This window comes from Labrus mixtus, chromosome 15, assembly GCF_963584025.1.
Source record: "Labrus mixtus chromosome 15, fLabMix1.1, whole genome shotgun sequence".
Taxonomy (NCBI): Eukaryota; Metazoa; Chordata; class Actinopteri; order Labriformes; family Labridae; genus Labrus; species Labrus mixtus.
Window position 1 is genome coordinate 26,020,650 of NC_083626.1, and position 21,672 is coordinate 26,042,321.

The 21,672-nt window shown below is 39.8% G+C and overlaps 1 protein-coding gene across 1 annotated transcript; it reads left to right on the top strand.

The window, feature by feature from the left end:
• The first annotated feature begins 5,472 nt into the window (after positions 1-5,472).
• Positions 5,473-20,618, top strand: camk1gb (calcium/calmodulin-dependent protein kinase IGb). The gene is made up of 13 exons (XM_061058088.1): positions 5,473-5,733; positions 7,431-7,542; positions 13,116-13,241; positions 13,378-13,452; positions 13,560-13,698; positions 14,754-14,877; positions 15,067-15,142; positions 15,417-15,529; positions 15,654-15,732; positions 17,133-17,220; positions 18,152-18,501; positions 18,591-18,688; positions 19,627-20,618. Exons 1-12 carry the CDS (start codon positions 5,610-5,612, stop codon positions 18,646-18,648), a joined length of 1,464 nt encoding a protein of 487 aa, XP_060914071.1. The 5' UTR covers positions 5,473-5,609; the 3' UTR covers positions 18,649-18,688; positions 19,627-20,618.
• The last annotated feature ends 1,054 nt before the right edge of the window (positions 20,619-21,672 follow it).

Below are 21,672 nucleotides of genomic sequence, written 5' to 3' on the forward strand. Positions count from 1 at the left end.
GATCCCAGGTGTCATTGGGCGAGAGGTGGGGGTACACCCTGGACTGGTCACCAGTCAATCACAGGGCTGACATTCAGAGACAGACAACCAGCCACACTTACGGACAATCTAGACTCACCAATTAATCTAACCAGCACGTCTTTGGACTGTGGGAGGAAGCCGGACAGAACCCAAACCTGCACAGGGAGAACATGCAGACTCCATACAGAGAGGAACCTGTCCAACAGGGATTAGAACCAGGAACCACCTTGAGGCAACAGCGCCAACCACTTCAACTCTGTGCCACCCAGTGACATAATACTTAAGTACAATCCTGTGAAATGAGTAAACTAATTCACACGAAATAGAAAAACAAAAGTATAAAATGAGTTAACACTGAAATAGAATATGAATGAAGGACTTTTTTTTTTCGTACTTGATGCTTTGTTTTCTCGCTGCTTTTGAAAGCACACTGCAAATAACTTTAATGAATTAATACCGCAGACGAATAAATGAAAATATCATAAATAACAAAGTTTAAATTATTTATCTGGTAACTTAAAGGCCACAACAGGTAATAACTCCTCAGAAGTGTTGGGAAATAAGTTGCACAAAACAGAAATACTGAAGTAGAAAAACTTACAGATTGTCCTTGAGTAAGGAGTTGAACAAATGGAGTCTGTGTGTCCCAGAACATATTCTGTTTCTCCTTGATTCTTCTATTAGTAGTAAATACTGTAAGAAGATTATTAATAACTTATTGATGTGTAACTTTTGGTGTTATGAAAGCGCCCACATAGAGAACAAAGAGAAGTGTTTCCTGTTTTGAGCTCAGATATAACCTCATTTTTACACATGCATGTCTGTTAACTGTAAACATCTATCAGAATGTGTGTGTGTGTGTGTGTGTGTGTGTGTGTGTGTGTGTGTGTGTGTGTGTGTGTGTGTGTGTGTGTGTGTGTGTGTGTGTGTGTGTGTGTGTGTGTGTGTGTGTGTGTGTGTGTGTGTGTGTGTGTGTGTGTGTGTGTGTGTGTGTGTGTGTGTGTGTGTGTGTGTGTGTGTGTGTGTGTGTGTGTGTGTGTGTGTGTGTGTGTGTGTGTGTGTGTGTGTGTGTGTGTGTGTGTGTGTGTGTGTGTGTGTGTGTGTGTGTGTGTGTGTGTGTGTGTGTGTGTGTGCGCGCGTGTGTTTTGGTGTCATTAAAGCGCCCACATAGAGTGTTTCCTGTTTTGACCTCAGATATAGCCTAATTTTTCCATACAGTATGTGTCTGTTAACTAACAGAGAACGCCTGAGGAGGATGACATCTTCACCTGAAACAAAGCTTTAAGGTTAAAAAAAAAAAAAATCACATGATTAAGATGAATTGTTTATTGTACGACATTTCTTTTGCACTGCACTTAAAAAAACTTTTCTTGGACTACAGATTAAGAACTTTGTATATGAGGTCGATTGCGTGTTCAGAAATGGGTCACTGGATTCATGCAAGCGGTCTTTGAAGTTTAACCTCTGCACATGTGACTAATGAACAGTTTGAGCATCTTGTATAACACTTCATATTTACGATGAAATGTCTTGTGCTTTTTAAGTGGATTGCACTTTGCTGAATCATGTTTTGGGTTGTTGTTGATGTGATGAGTCATGATTGAATCGTCTTTCTTCTCTGACGACTTTTCAGCAGCAGATTAGTTTATTTAAAGCACTGAACATTTCCCTGATCCCTTTAGTGTAATCCCATTGACTTCATTAGTTGGATATGGATCTGAGGAACCCGGGGGCGATCTTAATTGTTGTGTTTCTCCGCAGAGGAGAATGGATGCACCTTTTGTTTCACATCTCTTCCAATGACATAATTGGAGCTAGAGAGATGGATAATCCCTCCGGCAGGGGGTTTAAGAGTTCAACAGATCCCTCTGTTTCTCCTGTAAGCTTGTTGATGATGTAAGGCCACACGAGTCAGGCCCGGTGTTGCTGCTTTTATCGCTCTCCGGAGACACGACATGATGCTGTAATGTGCAACAGGGGAGGAAGTAGGCTTCACAGATCCTTTAGTAAGAGTGTCAGGAGTGGAAAAATGCTGCACGTCAGAGTCATGCATGCAACATGGATTTAAATGATCAAAGTTAAAGGGGTTAAGCATGATGGAACTTTTTATTAGTTCATTTGAATTTAATTTGTAATGCATGTATAGGTAGCATTCGACTGTTGTTTTTCAAGTTTGCAACTTGAAACACTGTGTGGTAGTTCAAGGTCAGTTTTTTTTCCACACATTCAAAATTGTCTGTGAAGAGGCTGTGAAGGAAAATTGTTGAAGAGATTTCAAAATAACGCTGATACAAGATTGTTCCCCTTTCAAAGCTCCTCTGGGGGAACTTTTAGTTTGGGCCTTTTTTGGACAAGTTGTTACATCGTATCTCTTTGGTACTTTTGTCCTGTATATGTGAAGATAGTGTTTTCATCTTGCTTTCTCTTAACAGTTATTGTGAGTATTTGCTGAGGAATTTTTGTTTTTAATCTGCAGATTAATGCAGCTTCCATATAAAATAACTGGGCGTCGCAGCAATCAAGACCAAACCATACCACTCACAGACTGGCGGCCTGGTTGAACGGTTCATCCAGACGCGGAAGAGGATGCTCCAGGAGTTTGTCACTGGCATCGCTGGCTGACATGCTCGGCACCAATCCTTTTTGCACAGAATAAAACAGGCCTTTAAAAATACAATTTAGAAACGGCCACATTTATCACTGATTTTTTTTGTCACAAAGAGGCATCACTATTAATTTCACACTGTCTTAATCATTTAAAAAATATCCTCACAGGAGCTTTAAACAACCTGGTCCAATCTGCCTCAAGGAATAAATAAGTGTCTACAGTTATCTTATTATATTATTTTATACTGGTATGCATATTTGTCCTTTTTCTTGAAGTTCTGTAAACGTCTCATCATCAGACAAAATTTTAAATTCTTCACCATGACCAGTCTTGGTTGCCATGGTGAAGCTGTATCTGGTTATTTTATCACCAAACACTATTTCCAATTATATTTCCCTGAAAAATATACCTACCTATAGATACTAAAGATATTTGAATTAAATATTGCAACAGAAGATCCATTATGGTGAATGATAAATGGATTTAAGCTTGTATAGTGCTTCTCTAGTCTTCTGACTATTCAATGCGCTTTTACACTGCTGAGTTTTTATGTTGAATAATCCAGACTTTTATTGTGTAGGAGTACTTATTTTTAGTGTTTCAACTCATTCAAAATGTTCGATTCCTTTAGAATAGAATAGAATAGAATAGAATTACTTTATTGATCCCAAACTGTCAAATTGTGGTGTTACAGCATCATGTTATCAAAGCAAATAAAACAATATAAGAATAGATACATAAATAAGCACTTAGAATATAAAAAATAAGAATAGGAAGAGATTTATACATCAAGGACTTAACTTAACATTCCTACTGGTTTAAAAAAAAATGAAAAATTAAATACAACATTTATTCAGGCTTGTCAAATGAATGTAAAAATACTTGCTGGAGGTAAGAGATGTAAACCTGGAACCTGGAATCAGATCCATTTGTCAGGATATATAGTGAGACTAGAAGGACAATCAGGGGTTACAAGGTACAGGGAAGTCCAAATATCAAACAGCTATAAAAGCTTGAAATGTCCATTATTTGTTTTGATGTTTAGAAATAATTTGCATGTTGGCAAAGATTCTGGAAACATTTCTCTGTGCAGCTTTGTCCTGGTATTTGCAGCGGTCCCTTCGTGCTGCACAAACGCCGATAACAACCTGTAGTAATAATAATAACAGTGACAACAGAGTGCAGTATCATCAGATGTGACTCTTTCATTACAGAGCTGCTGCTGTTTCCTGCGGCCCGGCGATGCCTTCTCCCCTGATTGGAAACAACTTCATCTCCACACCTGCAAAAGCAAATGACTAGAGACAACCTTTTGAACCGGTATCTATGGCAACGTGATGAGCCAGACCATGCATTGATATTCTGTCTGTGTCTTATTTGCAACACGTGCATGTAAAACTGAAACAGGCGCCTTTATAAAGCTGTTAATCTCATCAGGATCAGACTCTGATGGAAGAGAAACATCCTCACATTATGTTTTTTTTTTTCTCTCTCTCACAGACGGGCCTGCACTGCTGACACTGTGACACATGATCCAAAATGTGTTTAACTGTTTTGTACGATGCGCGTAGACTTAATTTGTGACCTTCTCCCTCTGTGTGCAGGAGACACACAAACACAGAAGGTTGTCTGTGTTGTCAGTGTGACTCATCGCCTCTCACTGTGTACAGTATGTCTCTGTGTGAAGCAGGTGAAATACGCACCTGACCGCAGATTAATTCATAAGCCTGTTAAAGGTTGCCTCTTAACACCACAGTGTGTGCTGCTGCACGCTCAGAGACTAAAGCTGCAGGCTGTGGAACAAAATAATACAAAACACCTTTCTTACACCTATTAATTGTTGTTTTAACAATGTTTTTACGTGTTGTTTATAGGAGTATCTTTAGAGTCTTGAGGAAATAAAAAGTCATCGTATATGTTGTTTAAAAAGCAAATAACTGGCTGACCTTGTGGCTCAGCTTCTTCAGGTGTGCACAGTACTTACTCAGACAGGCTGTGTGTTTTGTATCTGATACTGATAATCCCAGGTCACAATGTAGGAACTTTCACTTGGGCAAAATGTATTTCTCTCTGTTTTTCAGTGTAAAAAAGGCAACATGAGCTCTACTTTAAAAGACTACTTTTAAAAAACTTCCATGAAACATTTGTATATTATCCACACTACGAGTTCATTTAGATTTAATCTTAGGAGTCATATCTAAATATTTTATTGCAGATAAAAGACTCATTATTATTTAACAGTTTTTTTTCTTTTCTTTGTTTAAATGTACTCTCAAAGCTTAGTTCAGGGGTTCCCAAACTTTTCAGCTCCTGACTCCCACAATAACGGTGCCAGAGACTTGGGACCCCCACCGTCCCATCGAAGAACAATACAAAAGAATGCAACAGCCTCAAAACCATAAAATAATGTTTTTAGGTAATTTAGCGGAAGAAAGGCTAGAGGCGGACATTTTTTTCGCTTTTTTTTTTTTTTTTGGAAGGCATCTTATGACCTCCTTCTCGGGGGCTTGCGAACCCCCAGGGGGACTCGACCCGCACTTTGGGAACCATTAGCTTAGTTCAAAATCAAAACGCATACTGGCTCCTCTTACCATATTGACTTTATTCTTACCATATTGACTTTATTTTCTTAATGCAAAATCCAAACGAAAATTCCCTCCCCTAACTTTCTCTTCATTAGAAAAGGAGCCTGCATTACACAATTATGTGGAAAAGCCTGTGCGTACATGCGCATGCGTGTGCGTATGCATCCATTAGTTTTCAATACATTTTGCTGGTTTGGAAAGAAACCACTCCTGATTTTCACTCCGTTTGAGTCGTTGTCCATGCAAACCTGCAGTAGCTGTGCAGAAAAGATGCTGCAGCAGCTGATCTGAAGTCTGCGTCTTTAACACGTCTCACCGATCACCTGAGAGACTCTCAGCCCCTCCCCTCCCTGCTCTCTCTCTCTCTCTCTCCCTCGCTCTCCCACTCTTTCTCCATGGATGTAATCTGTGACTTGACAACAGGTATTTGTGAAGTCCCAGACGAAGTAATCCGTCCAGTCCTCAACGAGCTGCTAACAGGAGAGTCAGAGCAGAGCTGCTGCTGCGCACAGTCTCCAGGTGAGTCTCACACACGCTCTGATCAATTCCTTGAACCTGGATGAGCCAAAACCACATCGGTAAAATATTTGTGCTGCAGTTTGGGGACTATGTTTTGTTATCTTTTGTAATGTTTCATTCTGGACAGAATCAGGAGAAGGGGCCAGTGTAGCCTCATTAGTATTCTGCGCGTAATCTGAGTTTTGAGTGTTTTTGTTAACATTCAGCTCAAAGAGTCGATTTGAGGATCCACATGTGCAAGTATTTGTTGTGTGCGATTATTTCTACAGAGTTTTGTCTCTACTAGTTAGATGTTCCAAATTCCAATTGTGCATTCTGTGTATCTCGACATTTATAAAAAAGGGGGATTCCTACGTTTTATATGATTTCCGAGCCGTCAATAAAGGTTTGAATGAATTTGACAGCCTCGCTGATCCAGTTTGGAAAAAAAAAATAAACTGCGTGCCTGGTGTAAGATTTATATGAAGATCTGATCAGTCGCTTGTGTTTTGCCGCAGAGTGATCTTTCAGCTGATGCTGCAGCCAAATTGGTGCCGCTGGTGGCAGAATCCACCATCAGTTATTACTGTCAGATCAGCTCTTATCTCTACTCCCATATCAGCAGTATTATTGTCCTAGTATTGATGAGTGTGTCTGCGTCACAGCAGAACGAGTGGCTGGACTGTAAACCAGCAGGTATCGGGGCTACAGAGCCTGCAGAGTGAGGATTTTGTGAATGACTGCTGCAGGTCTGGAGTTTTGCATTGCTGGTTTTTGGATTTGGACGTGTTTTAAACATCAGAGGGGGAGTTTTGAGAATGCATGTCCTGCTAAATACAAAGACAATGCTGCAGTGATGAAAAAAAGAATACATGCATGGGAAGTCAAAGCAGGTCTGCATGCATGTAATGTCTTTCGATCTGTGTTGCAACATTTAAGTTAAAATGAAAATGCACGTTTATGTATACATGCATGGTGTGTTCATCAAGTAACTTTTTCTGGTCCTTTATTTTTTTTGCATCTAAAGTTGTTTGTTGGAGGTCATTCTCTGGCACTTTTTACCCAGAGACAAGGTCATGCAGGTCTCCAGATCAAGAGTTTTCTAATCCGTTATGTAAGGGAAAAGAGGGCAGGACAGAAACTGGGTTATAACCTGCTCATTTACAGTGCTCCTAATCCCCCTGAGAGCCTTCAGTTTGATTGATCCTGACTTTCTAATCCCTCTGGATTGTTTATAGGTAAGAAAAATAAGAGTTAGATATCAGTTTATATCGATATCTATGCAATATCAGATGATCAGTGAGCTGTTTAGGGAGCTGTTTTAATTATTTGTGCACAGAGAAAATTAAGGTTTCCTTTTTATCCGACAGATTATTGACCAACTTTGTTCCTCAGTGCAGGGTCATGCAGTATCACTAGAGAGAGTGTGGGCAGGTAAATCTACCTGTGTACTACATAAAGCATGGATTAATGAGCTAAGCCTTTTGACAGCCAGACAAAGACACACGTCTGTGTCATCTGCTCGTCCTCCTGCAGACGTCCAGTACAAACCTTCACATCTGTTTTCTCACTCCTCCTCCTCCTCCATAATCCAAGAGGACTTAATGTGAATGATGGACATTAAGCTCGCAGGATAAACGGAGGAGTAACTCACATGAAGGGAGACACAAACACTTACTTTGATTCTTCTCTTTTCCCCCTTTTTGTGTTCTTGCAAGAAATCTGTGTTAAAACGTCTGCAGTCATGGGGCGTCAAGAGGCCGACAACGTGTGGAAGAAGGACACGGAGAACATCCAGGACGTTTTTGAGGTCATGGATGAGCTGGGATCGTAAGTACAATTCACCTTTTATTGAACATTTAAATGCAGAAATATGCAGTTTGATACACGTCACATAGCCAAAACAGAGGCAGAAGAAAGCATGGGAATAAAAGGGGAAGTGAAAAACCAGAATAAAAAATAACTTGATTCATTCTGAAATAGTGACATTTTGACTTGTTTTGATTTCCTGTGCAGTTTTTTTTTTTTTTTTAACATTTTGGTGGATGTCTTCCTCTATCTCCTGTTGCCTCCTGGGATATTCTGCACTGCATGATGTTTTTGTTTTTTATTGAGGGCAACCACGGTCAAGTTTTTATCGTTACTTGTCGTGCTCATGGCTTTACAGCAGCCCCCCCCCCCCCCCCCCCCATGTGCTGTTTGAGTCCTAGGACAGATTATCTCTTTGATTGGATTGACATGAGGAGGCCGACTTTACTCAAGTCTTAGACAACAAGACGCTCTCTGGCTGTCAGAGGGTTAGTCAGTCTGGCTGTGTCCTGACGGTTCCCAGGCGAACTCAGTTTAGCAGATTATTCACAAAAAAAAGAAATAAAGAACGCTGTTTTTTTTTCACTAAATATTTCCTCATAACTTTCATCGGAGTGGATCACTAAAAATCACAAAGGTTCAGGCTGACCAGGTCTTTTTTTGAGAACCAGATCCAGCGTCACAATAAGATAACCCGCCAAAATAAAGGTTAAATAAAGAATTTAAACAAATTGAAAGAACATAAAAATTAAGAGCTGCGAATAGATTTGGGATAGTACGGAAGCCCTAAGCGGACATATTTCCAGACGTTTTATTTTACTCAGTTTTCTTGTAATTCTGAGTACGTTTTATTTTTTTATTTTTTTTTGGAGATCTCTTCTTCTTTATCTGGTTATTGCGGGAAAATAAAGCTGGATTTCCCATGATTCTCCTTGTTTTTTTCATGATGACACGTTAATTTAACGAGATCTTGAGAAAAACGGCTGAAATGTGCTCGCTATCAAGTTAAAACCAGAGTTATTCTCCTGATATAACGAGATAAACAAGTTGAGATCTTAAGAGAACAACTGGGAAAACTGAGATTATTAAACTGAATTGATGTATGTCCACTTAGGGCTTCCGTAGAATAGAGTTAGGGGTTGAGTGTTTTCTTCTCCATGAACCTTTCTGTTCCTGAGTTTGTTTTCTGTGTATTTGTTGATGAGTGATTGTTTTTAAACTGCAAACCCTCTTATACCTTCAATGCTGTGGTTCACTGTTAGTTTAAATGTTGAAATGAATCCTAAATGGATGATAGAAGTTTTCAAAACTCGTTGGAGTAATTTATTAATATTGTGATTTTAAAGCATAATCAAAAACACATTGTCTTTGGTTTTTATTTATTGGTGAAATGACAAATAGACAAGAAGTACAAACAACGAAAGTTATAGTGTATGAGTTATATAAGACGAGACTGGGTTTGGAAATAATTTGCAAAAATACAGAGCTTATAGTCACTTGCAGAGGTGTATGGAAAGGTCTTGACGCCTTAAAATAAACAAAAGTCGGAAATGAAATGGCTGAAGTTCCCACTTATTGTAGCATATGAAGCAGACAAACTGTGATGGTGATGATTATTTATTTTACATACTTTATTAATCCCTGAGGGAAATTCAGGTTTACACTCTGGTGATTATAAATGTTTGTTGTGGTTAGTTTACGTAATGCTACATTATGGTAACAGCCATATGTTCCCACCACGCTATGCCTCCATTTCCTGTTTACCCAGGACCCAAAAACACCTGACAATACCACCTGACCAATTAAGCCAAAAAAGAAGAAAGTCAAATACTCTTGTAGTCGTACTTTCTTTTGTCTAGCATTATAATGAAAGTAAAGACTTGTCTTTCACTGTTAACCTGCTTAAAATAAAACATTTAATCACATGACTTTTGGAAAAAAATTATCTGCACTCTTTAATTTCCAGTAAATCTGAACTTTTTATAATCGTATTTCAGTTTCAGGAGTTTTGAATAATAATCACAAAACATATAAGACGGTGTTTCTGCTGCGTGCTGGTGTGTACTGTGTGCACACACTCAGTCAGCACTCTCTCACGCCGGACTAATTCCTGTGAGGTCAGCGCTCAGCATCAGCAGGTGGTCTTGTACTCACGGTGTGCTTAGCGAGCGGCTGGAGGACAGCGGATCAGAGGCCAACAGTAAATAAGGGTGCAAGCGGAGCGAGCGCTGCCAGTGTGACGTCTTTGTTGTTTTTGGGACAACACAGCGGATGGATCCGTGCTGCGGGGCTGAGGAGGCCGCTGAGAGCGATCACGAGCCGTGATTGGGCTGCGGCGGATACGAGGCACCCCAGAGTACAGCACCGGGCCCAATTAGTTTCCGGCAATTAACTTTGATTTCCCCAAACACTTCCAGGAAAACAATTCCAGGAGCTCCGTGGAAAACAGAATGAAGACATGTAGAAGAACTACCCCAAGCCATTTTTATTAAAATATCAGTTAAATTAATTTAAAGTATGGACACCACCCAATTTCACCATAAAGTCGAATGTGCATCATACAAACCACCTCGCAATGAAAAAACGTCCTTTTTACAAACACACAGCCATCTGCCAAACAAACAGAGCATCAGAAAATTAAGACTCAGGACTACAATGCCAATGAAATGTAAACAGTGAAGCTGCTATGCCATAACAATCCTAAGACTACAAAGCCTACATCAATAATAAGGCTACACACTGTAAAACCACATATCTAATTTCTAGTCAGAATGAATTCATTACACTCATTATGAACCACATTCACCTGACAAACCCAGAAATGCTCCCCTTATTTCAACATGCAAATAATGCAGCTTCTTGGAAACCTTGGAAGCCTATTTACTTTAGCTAGTTCATCTCATTTAAGCCACATGTGTAAAGATTTACTGGCCCCATTTGCCTCTCGGATATTTTTTATCTTATTACAAGCAATTCATTCTTTATTTGTTGCTTTTTATGAGTTGACATCAGAATGAATGTTTCTTATAAAAACTCTAATGAGATTTATTTGATTAATTCACTTGCTCAGATTGGAGTTTTTGCAGTGCAGTGTTTTTAGTGGCAAAGGCTACATCACCCATAAAAACAGAAACATTATCTATATTACCTACAATAAGAGAAAAGTAAAGATAATAGAAGTTAAACAGCTTTCGAAAGGCTTAACAATCAAATCCACAACACAATGATGCTGCTCAGTTGGTGATAAAATTGAAGACAAGAGTCTGTGTCAGAGTCTTTTTGATTGATGGTAATTGCCTTCGAGGGTGTCGAACAGAGCTGTTTTACATTCTGCCATACACACTTCAGAGTTTTTTGTCCTTCAATAAAAGGATGACAATCCAAAAGGGAGAGGAGATTGCACGGAACAACCAATAAAGCTTTTTTCCCCCGTTGGGCCTCATCTCAGTGCAGACAAACATCCTAATGGTTTCCAGGCAATCAGGCTCTTCAGGGGTCAGTGTTACTCCCAGAATGCTTCAAAATCACTCGGCAATCTCATTTATTTTTCTTAATCTCAGTTTGCAAACTTACACACTCAAAGTCAGTGCGTCAGTGATTTGTGATTAGCCCTTTTTTTCTGTGGTTATGTAGAAGTGATGCTGCTTCACGTTCGGGGCTTGATTGAAGATTTCTCTGGAGGGGTTCCAATAAGGAGGAGGAGATTTGTCGGAAAGGAAATGAGCTCTGGTAACCAAGGAGAAATCAGCGGAGCGATGGGATGTGAAGGGCTGCGATGATGCTGTGGGGGGCAGATTGTTCCTGCCTGCCTCCCTCATCGAGCATTAGGCAGGTTTTGCAGTTTTGCCTTCTAAATGAAGAAGTTGATGCGTTCAAAAAAACATCCTGCAGCAAGTGTGTGTCGTCCTCGAGAGCACACTCCTTCATCCTTCAGGGTCAGTGTCATGACCTTTAAGACAAAGGACGACCAGGGCGGTGGTGACCCATGTCTGCCCGCAGACCTTGACCCTGTCTGCCTGGCGACCTGGACCGTACCGTAGGAAGCAGCTTATTAAATCCCTTCTGCACATGCTCAGTTCGCGACCTTTGCGCCCGCTTCTTTCCGTTGCGTCAGGGATAAGGAAGCCTAATCCACCCGAGAGGAACAACTATTCCCAGACAGCGCTGAAGATAGCAGGGACACGGAGCAGCAGAGGCTGAATCATAAGCTGTGGACATGTAAAGGGTTAAGCCCTCTTAAATGGATCCTAATTGAACCCCTTGATATTTTTGTTTTTTTCCTGTTTGTTCATTTTGAATCCGGAGCGTTTCAATAAGTGGAGGCTGTTTCCATATCTGTATGCCCCAAGTTGTCAATAGAAAAAAAAACCTGACAAGTTAATAATTTCAGCAATAATTACAGTCATGAGGAGATTAAAGTCATTGGAGGAATCCTACAGACTGGGATATCAGAACAATACTGAAATGAATGTTGTTTTTTTATATGCACAGGCAGAGAGGCGCTGCTTGTCAACAGCCAAGGCAGGCAACTGCTTGGGACCCCAGGCCAGTAGGGGGGCACCCATCAGGGCTGAACAACTTGTTCAAAATGTGCAGATTTTGGAATGACAGTAGGAAACCTCCCAAGGGGGCCCCCACATTTGACATCACTCACTCTCGTTGCCCTGCTAAGTGTTGAATATAATAATCCTGTGAAAACCAAAATGTCACAAAAGGGAAATAAATAATGACTTGTCTGCTAGGGGGGAAAAAAAGAGAAAGAGGGGTACACGCAGGGACACTGATAGACATAATGATAATGAATACTGGTTGGATGAATTTTTCACTATAGGGGCCCCAACAGACTCTACAAGCACTACTGTGCACAGCGGCTTTATTCCATTAAAATTGTCTCTCTTTTTTTAAGACCAAATACCAAATATCACCTGTCCACTCTCAGTATTCATTTTGGTTAAGATTATTTTGGGGCCTTTTTAATGCAATTTTGAAAATAGTGGAGAGCAGATAGAGTAGGAAAACGGAAGTGCAGAGGGTCAGAGTCAAACCCAGGCCACCCGCTTTCAGAACTTTAGCCTCTGAACACAGCGTGCAATATAACTGCTAGGCTATCGGCGCCCCAAATCATCTGCTGTGAGGAACTCTCAGTTCAAGATGATTTTGGCGTCTCCTGTGGACGAAGCAGTGTGCCTCTTATCTCTTTGCTCATCTCGCATCTCACCACCTCAAGGAAAGCAACAGATCCTCACACTTCATTACTTTCATATAATCCATTGTTAAGACTGTCACTACCTCACTCTCAATAACACAGGCCTCTGTTTAATTGAAGATCTACAAATAGATTATCCCCACTGGAGAACAATGTAATATAAGAAATAGAGAAATGTTATTAAGAAGTGTTGAGATAAAATGGAGCTTCACTCTGTGCTGTGAAGGTCCCTTTATATCATTAACAATTCCCAGATTAAAATAAGAAAGATTCCTCATTTCAGGTAATCGAGCAACATTTGTAATTGCTCTCTGTGATGTTCTAAAAGCAATCATCCCGCTGCATCATCAATGACTAATTTGTGCTGTGTTTGTGTGTTAATGAACAGGGGGGCGTTCTCTGAGGTGTACATGGTGAAGGAGAAGAAGACGGGGAAGATGTTCGCCATGAAGTGTGTGAAGAAGAAACAGAAGAGGGACCTCAACCTGGAGAACGAGATCACCGTGCTCAGAAGGTGATTGAACCTTTACGAGGCTTCAGCTCTCATTTCTGTGGGAAGGAATCACAAATAAGTAGCTTGTCAGGTTCTGGCTGTTGTTCAAATTAAAAACAATGTAATAATGAAAGCGCCTTGTTGTTTACTGAAACAGAATCCAACACGACAATGTGGTGGGCATGGAGGACTTCTATGAAAGTCGGACACACTACTACCTCGTCATGCAGCTGTGAGTCTATCACTTTAATGTTACTTTTTAAATAACACGGTTAAGATAATAACAGTTGGGTTAAAGAGCATATTTAGACAGTTGTGGTGTTTTTTTTTTTCTCACAGTGTTTCAGGCGGCGAGCTCTTTGATCGTATTCTGGACCGGGGGATGTACTCGGAGAAAGACGCCAGCAGTGTGATCCAGCAGGTGCTGCAGGCCGTCAGCTACCTGCACCAGAACGGCATCGTGCACCGTGACCTCAAGGTGGGAATCAGAGAACATAAGACACAGATTTTAAAATCTACACAGCACAGGCCTTGGTACGAAGACGGAGTTCCAAAAATAAGTTTATTTATTGGGATAAAACAACATTATAGGATTTTTTTAATTCAACGCAATATTCCCTTTTTCTCATTTACTTACATAGTATGCTGCCCTTGCTGCTTTGTAAGTAGCCAAATAAAAAGTAATTAAAAAAGCATCTGAAGCCACCCATTGCAATCCATCTATATCAAAACCAGGTATTAACATACATATACTTAACATGAACAGGATATTTCAAAACTGTAAATATGGCAGAATGATAACTTCTACATTTATTACTTCAGAAAATGTCAAACACTTAAGGACTCTTTAGAAAGTTAGATGAGAAGAGCAACACATTTTCATTATATATATTATTCATTATAGTAGTTAGCAGCTTCTTAGCTTAGCTTAGCGCCAATAGCAAGCAGTCAGTTAAGCTAAAACATCCAGACATGAAGATGTGCTATCAGCTAGCCTTACTCCGTCCAAAAGAAAAAAATAATCTGCTAACCAACATCTCTAAAGCTCACTTCTTCATACATCCTTTCAGAAAACAAAAACAAAGGGAGGGGGCAGTTTTGGTTTAACAGGGGCTTAGCCTGCTGGATTAATAATGATGGGGTCTTGATTTATAGTAGTTTGTGTTTTTGCAGAGCCAGGCTAACTGTTTGACCCTGTTTACATTCTTTATGCTAAGCTAAGCTAAGCTAGGCTAGCTGCATGCTTTAGCTTCAAGAGAGTGGTGATATTAACCTCATTTTACTCCTGTAAAGAAGTGTTAAAATATACAATAACTGTATCTGTAAGTTAAAACTTATTAGTCCGCCTGTTCTGGTACTTTGATAATATTATATCACTTTAAGACTGTTTAAATGGAACAACAATACATTTTCATATATGGTACTTTAACAGTATCTGTATCACAACATCAACATCAACAACTGTATCACAACAGGAGAAAAAAAAATCACTTTTTGAACATCTCTCGTGTCTCTTTCTTTGCTTCCGTGCAGCCTGAGAACATTTTGTACTTCAGCCAAGAGGAACACTCCAAGATCATGATCAGTGACTTCGGCCTCTCAAAGATGGTGGACAATGACATCATGTCGACAGCTTGTGGCACCCCGGGTTATGTAGGTAAGGAGGTTATCTGTCTGCCTGTCCGTCTGCGTAATGAATAATAAATAAACTCTTACTGAGGGAGTATAAGACACGGCGGGTGTAACTTTGAGACAGCGGAGACTTTATGTAATATTTATAATGTTATGTTGTCGCGTCTCTCTCTGCATACAGGCATCATTTAAACTCACTGTTTCTGTTTTTCAGCCCCTGAAGTTTTGGCACAGAAACCCTACAGCAAGGCAGTGGACTGCTGGTCTATTGGCGTCATCACATACATCCTGTAAGTGTAAAAACACACAAGACAGATATTTTCACACAAGATTACACTCTTAAGTTTGTAAGTCCAGGTTTGTCTTTATTTAGCGGCAGGATTTTAGGATTAAAGGTCACGTCTGGTCATGTTCATGTAGAGCTTGACACAGTTACCTAGATACAGACCGAGAGGCTGAGAAACAGCACCCCCTAGTGAGAATCTGTGATACTGCAGATAATTCAACATGAGCGTGCACCTTGAAGATTGCTTTAACACTCCTTTTTTAAACATTACGTTTCAGACTCTGTGGATATCCTCCTTTTTATGAAGAAAGTGAAACAAGGCTGTTCTCCAAGATCATGAAGGCGCAGTACGAGTTTGACGCACCGTTCTGGGACAACATCTCTGACTCTGGTGATTACACTCAGCACTCGAGCACACACTTTATTTTGATCTGCTGCAGCTTTTTTTTAAATTTCTGGATCAAGAGCTCAGTCCTAAAACTAATGTACATCTTTTTTTTTAAATCTCTCATCAGCTAAAGATTTCATCCGTAACATGATGCAGAAGAATCCCAGCATGCGATACTCCACTGAACAGGCGCTCAGGCATCCGTGGTGAGTGTCAGTAATCCATTATTTATCAGAGGAGGATTTAATGCAGATATTGTGCTGTCTTACTTACTTAAAGGAGGACATAATGCATTGCAAAAAAGGTGTTATTGATAATAAAAGTTTATGAGTTGTTGATACAGTTTCACCAAAAATGTCCGTCGGCTACTTCACAGCACATGTAATAAATATATTAGGTCTTCAAATGATCATATTAATCCAGAAGATTTGATTATGGGATTGTAATATAATTATTATTATTTTTTTATTATTATAGTAACACCCAATAGACAAACAAAAACACAAGCAAGAAATAAGAAATCACCTCTCCATAAAGCCAGGACAAAACAAAACACAGTAAAAACAAACAAAAGAAACAAAACAAAACAAAAACTAACAAAAAATAAAAAAGCAAGACCCTTCCCGCCTCCATCAACCATCAAACCAGTTCCTGCCCTCCCCCGTCCCACCCCGGTCTTTATAAATGGAAGATAAAAAAGATAGTAAACAGAAGGAAGAGTCAGTTACTCAACATATCAGCGAACATTTGTAACCGAACAGGTTTCATCTAACCGTAAACCAGGAAAGGTAAAACTGAGAATTGTATTAAAATAAGCGTCGGAAAAAGAAAAAGAAAATCACTTGCCAGATCAAGAAACAAGACATTTTGCAAACGCTAAGTGAAACTTGAGTGATGATGACATATATTTACATGCATATATATACTCCCATAATATATACATTATGGGAGGTTGTTAATATATCATTAAGACTGGTTCCTTTATGTTGCATAGGTTTTAATGTTCACATATCTCTTATCAGTATTGAAAATGTTGCACATTTTGAGTTGTTTTGTGTCGTTTATTTGAGTTCTGTTTGTCTCTATGTTTCAATATTTTTATCTACAAGCTGTTTCAAACCAGTTGCCCTGATTTGTCTAAATAAAATGGTCGATTGCAGCTCTTTTCCCAAATAGCGTTCGTAGCTCCCCTAAAACAAAGAACAGTGGATAAATATCAGTTCACACTTTTTTAACTCAGTTAGTAGAGTTGTCGTCTCTCAACCTGAAGGTCGGGGGTTCGATCCCTCAGCTCCTGCAGCAACATGTCTGATGTGTCCTTGGGCAAGACACTTAACCCCAAGTTGCTCCCACTGCTTCGTCTGCGTTGTATGAATGTGTATGGATGGGATTAGTAACTTCTGATGGTCACTTTACATAGCGAGACTAGAAAAGTGCTATACAAGCTCAAGTCCATTTATCATTTATCTTTAACATTTTATTACAAACTCATGCATTCATTCACAAAGAAATCACCATGAAGGGACAGCAGTTAGGGGTTCAGGTCGGGATTAACGGATACCTGGAAAGTCATGTAACCTGTTCCATGTCGTCATATCTTTTCCAGGATTATCGGAAAGACGGCGCGGAGCCAGGACATCTACTACTCTGTCAGCGTTCAGATCCAAAAGAACTTCGCCAAGTCCAAGTGGAAGGTCAGTGCCCTCTGACGTCTCGGCTTCTGGCGCCGTTATCCCATTAAGGAACCGGCAGTTTATAATAGATTGATCTGGTGCGTACATGAATCCTTCCTGATTTGGGACGCTTTAATAAGATATCGTTGTGTAATCAAGGCTGCTGAGCGCTGATGGAGGGATGTTACTGTCAGGGAAATGAAGCGCACTCCATTTACAAGCAGTCAAATTGACCTGAACAGAAACTGGTTTTCGAGTAAATCTTGATGAATGATCAATTCAAGAAAATAACGTGCATCTGTGTGGTTCTCAGATCCATTTTTATGTCCTCCTTTATTCATATATTTAATAAAAACAGGTAATAGCAGTGGTTCTCTAACTTCTTCTGTCATGTCCCCTCTTTAGAGAAGAGAACGTTTTCAGAATTTGTAGCACCTTACATCTCTTTCCCTGCTTTCTGATACATTTTTATTCACAAGTTTGAACATTTTCTGTACCATCTCATGATCCTTTGATGTCCTTTATTAAAGTTCATTTGAGTATTTATCTGGCACGTGTTTACACAATGTTTAAAGCATTCACTTGAGAACTTTTTCAAACATGTGGACTTTGCATAAGTGAGGCCTGTATGGTTCAAATATAATTTTTTTATAAAAATGACTTTGTTTGTTAATGCAATGTAAGAACTGCAAAGAATATACAAATTAACATAATCCAGAATATTTCAGCTCCACATGGTGATACAGTACGGGAGTGACATTATTTGTGTTTTACTGGGATCTTGTTTCTGGTTAATCGAGGATCCTGACAAAGTAAAAGTGTTCTATTCATGAACATCAGTGTGCAGAGTTTGTAAACATGTTGCTGTTATCAGGAATAGTAAATTACTTCCATGCTCCTTGTACAGGTGACAGAAACCTCTTGAACGTTATTTTCTGTGTTCTCTCCACAGCAAGCCTTTAACGCCACCGTTGCCATCAACCACATGAAGAAGCTGCAGCTGGCTCACTCCGAGCTCGTCCTGAGGCAGGCCAGCATCCCCGACATCAAGGTGGTCGACGTGTCGTCTCCTGTGAGGAACCGCAAAAATCCCGATCCAGACCGACTCAACCCCAGGTTGGTGGAGGGGAAGGCGAAACCCCCCGGGAAGAATCAGATGTGTCTGCCCACGACCAGCATCGAACCTAAAAGTCATTACCACACGCTGAAGACCACTCAGAGTCATGTCGTCCCGCACCACGCCCCAACTATCGGCGAGCAGGGGAAGCACGTCTACCACTCAGAGCCCGCCAACCTCAACGGGTTCGTGCATGAACTTTTTCTCTCTTTGTTTTAACTGAATTTTTAATCTAACGTCATGACTGATGCAGGATTTTATTTACCGCCTGCAGGTACGGGAAAACGCGTAACGGAAAGACTCTGCAGACGGGAGTTTGCTCGGTCATGTGAAAGCTGCACAAAGTTTACCTGCAGGAAAGCATTTTACTTGGTAAGTTCAAGGAAAGCATTGAAACATGATTGATTGGTAGAAAGCCATTTTTTATGAATACCACATTTATTCAACAAGTGGACAAGTCAACAAAACTAGAAAGAATCAAATATTTTCGGCTTGAAAAAAAAAAGAATTTAGCATAAAAAAACAGACCAGACTTTTTTTTGGTGAAATAGTGTGATAAACTTTGAAATTTAAAAGTAGAAAAATAGTAACAGGTCAATAAAGCGTCCAGTAGTTAAAATAAAAGATGAGTCGAAGAAACAGAAATAATTTAAATATATTTACATTTTGTTTAAAAACCACTGCTGTGGGGAAGGTGTCAGACGAAGTGCACTGCAACTGCATTAAATCCACAACAAAGACTATTGATGAGTGATACATTTGACTTTTAAAAGCTAAACTAAAAAATAAAATAATAAAATAATAATATAATAAAAAAAAATAAAAACTACTGACATGTGCACAGGAAAAAATCTGCATGTAATTCAGAGTTACCGCTTTGACCACAGGGGGCGCCAAAATCAACACAAACTAAAAGTTGCTAACAGGAGCTTTAAATCAGAAAAAATTTTGTCATTGCGACCTCGGAATAAGAACAGGTTGGAATTTTTGTAGGATTGTGCATGACTTTTTTTATGTCTTACAATCTGTTGAAGGAGGACATCTTGTGTAATTCAGGGCCTTTAATGACTGTTAGACAAAATGCTGCGTTAATGTTGCTTCATGATGATAAAACTAGAAGTTCCTGCCTGGTTGTAACATAAGAGAACATAAACTGTCTAGATCTCAGTGTGCATGTTTTGTGTCATTTTCAGCTCATTGCAGGTAAACATGAGTGTGTGTGTGTGTGTGTGTGTGTGTGTGTGTGTGTGTGTGTGTGTGTGTGTGTGTGTCTGTGTGTCTAACGCTCAGTGTGTTTCCGCCCTCTGCAGGTCAGTGTTGCCGTGTTGACTCAGCGTGCAGCTGTTTTGTGTCAGCGGGTCCCCGTGGTTCCGAGAATGGAGCGAAGTTGTTTATCCTCTGATGGACCCCAACGTGGTCTGGGAGGTGCACTTCAGTCAGTGGGACATTTTTTATTTTCTGGAAAGAGTGCCTATGAAGCTTCCCGACACACACACACACACACACACACACACACACACACTCTATTGAACTCAGACACACCGGGTAGGCTTCAGTTGGACCAGAGGGTTCAGACAGTATTGAAGAGATTGTCTCTTTTTTTTAAAAAAAGGTGGAGTGAAGGTCTCACCTGCTGCAGGGCTCCACCTGAACGTCCAGCTCGTTCACGGTGCACCAGGCCCGCTTCTTTAACGTAGAAGAAAAAAGGATTTATATCGTGATTCCTGGCTTCGGATCGTGGAGAGATTAATTCCCAAATAACTGTAATCTTTCATGTTTGAAATATTAACATTTATCTGGCTGGTGATTTGAAGTGCAATAGAATGAACTCACTGAGAACTGCATGCTTACTGCTTCAGATAAGCTATACTCGTATAATGTGTTCCTATAAAGTCGTCTCTTGATTGTATCACATTTTATGTTTTTATTTATTCATTTTTTTATAAGCTTAATTGCTTCTTGGAGAGATAAGAAGAATTGTACAGACATGAGTTAAACATAATGTGAAGCCAACTCATCATCATTATCAGAGTGAATGCCACAAGCACATCGAGAACTTGCCAACTCGACGTGTCAGCAATGTGCTAGAATAGACACGTTTATGTTCACTGTCGTCGATGTGTTGTCCACTTACTGTGTGTGGGTCATTATGTACAGTGTGCTTTATGTCTCTTCTGCTGCATGTGGCTCTGCGTTGATGCATTCATCAGATTTTGATTTATTTCTTATGATGTATATACACACACACACACACACACACTGTGCATATGTGTGCTCGTGAATAAAGCATGTACAGAATCTGCTCTCGTTCTTCTGTCATCTTAATGGTCTTTATGTGCTTCCTGTCTTTCTGGAAACAACTCCACACTTACCTTAAAGACGTATATTATCACAACATAGACAAGGAGTAAATAGAAAAAAACATGTTGCAAAATGAAGTCAAGTTTAGGCCACTATGGAAAAAGAAGAAAGTACTTGAAAATAAAATGAAAATCTGATAAAATACTGAAAATCAAACGAGACTATAAATGCCACTAAATGTCTTCTACAAATGCACATTTTTATTAACCAAATGGACCATAGATATTTTAACCCCAGATCACACCACTAGTTCACTGGCATACCCATAATTTCATAATGTTTTTGTTGCTTATTTCCTTCATATTTTTTGTTAAACGAACAATGAAATAAAAAATGAAAAAGTAAAAAGCAACACATTTACCTGATGTTTGTTTACCTGACCCTAAATGAACTGATCCTCAGCTTCAAACCACTTAACCCAGCTGTTCTTGAAGCACAGTGAGGATTACCAGGAGGGGGTCTTTGAAAAACAAGTAAACAAGCAAATACAAAACACGGGTCAGCTTTTGTCCAAATCAATGAATCTGGATCAAAAACTGGAAATCTCCATCAATGTCAGCGATCATTGACAGGCATTATGCGTCATTTCTTTACTTCTTTTTCTGAAACATTAAATTAAAAAAACACTGTATACTTGCCCTTTCCTCCTGAGGTCCTGATGAAAGAGTTTTCAGACACACACACCGTAGACCCTCCTAAACCACATCATGGCTGACACGATGAAGCTCAGTACTGAGACAGACTGTTCATTCAGAAGTCAGTAATGTGGGGCAAAGGTCTCCAAAACAGCCCCAACCTTTTCCCAGCAGCCGTGGTAAACATAACTGCCCGGAACCCAAACTGAGCTTCTCAAAGTGGGGCACTATTGAAGGTTTAGTTATAGCAATATTACCGACAAACGTTTGAGGGGACGTCTGTGCTCCAGAAAACTGATAAATGGGGGAAAAGGTTGTTCAGGAATTGGGCCACATTTTATCACCCCGGGGTTAAAGTTC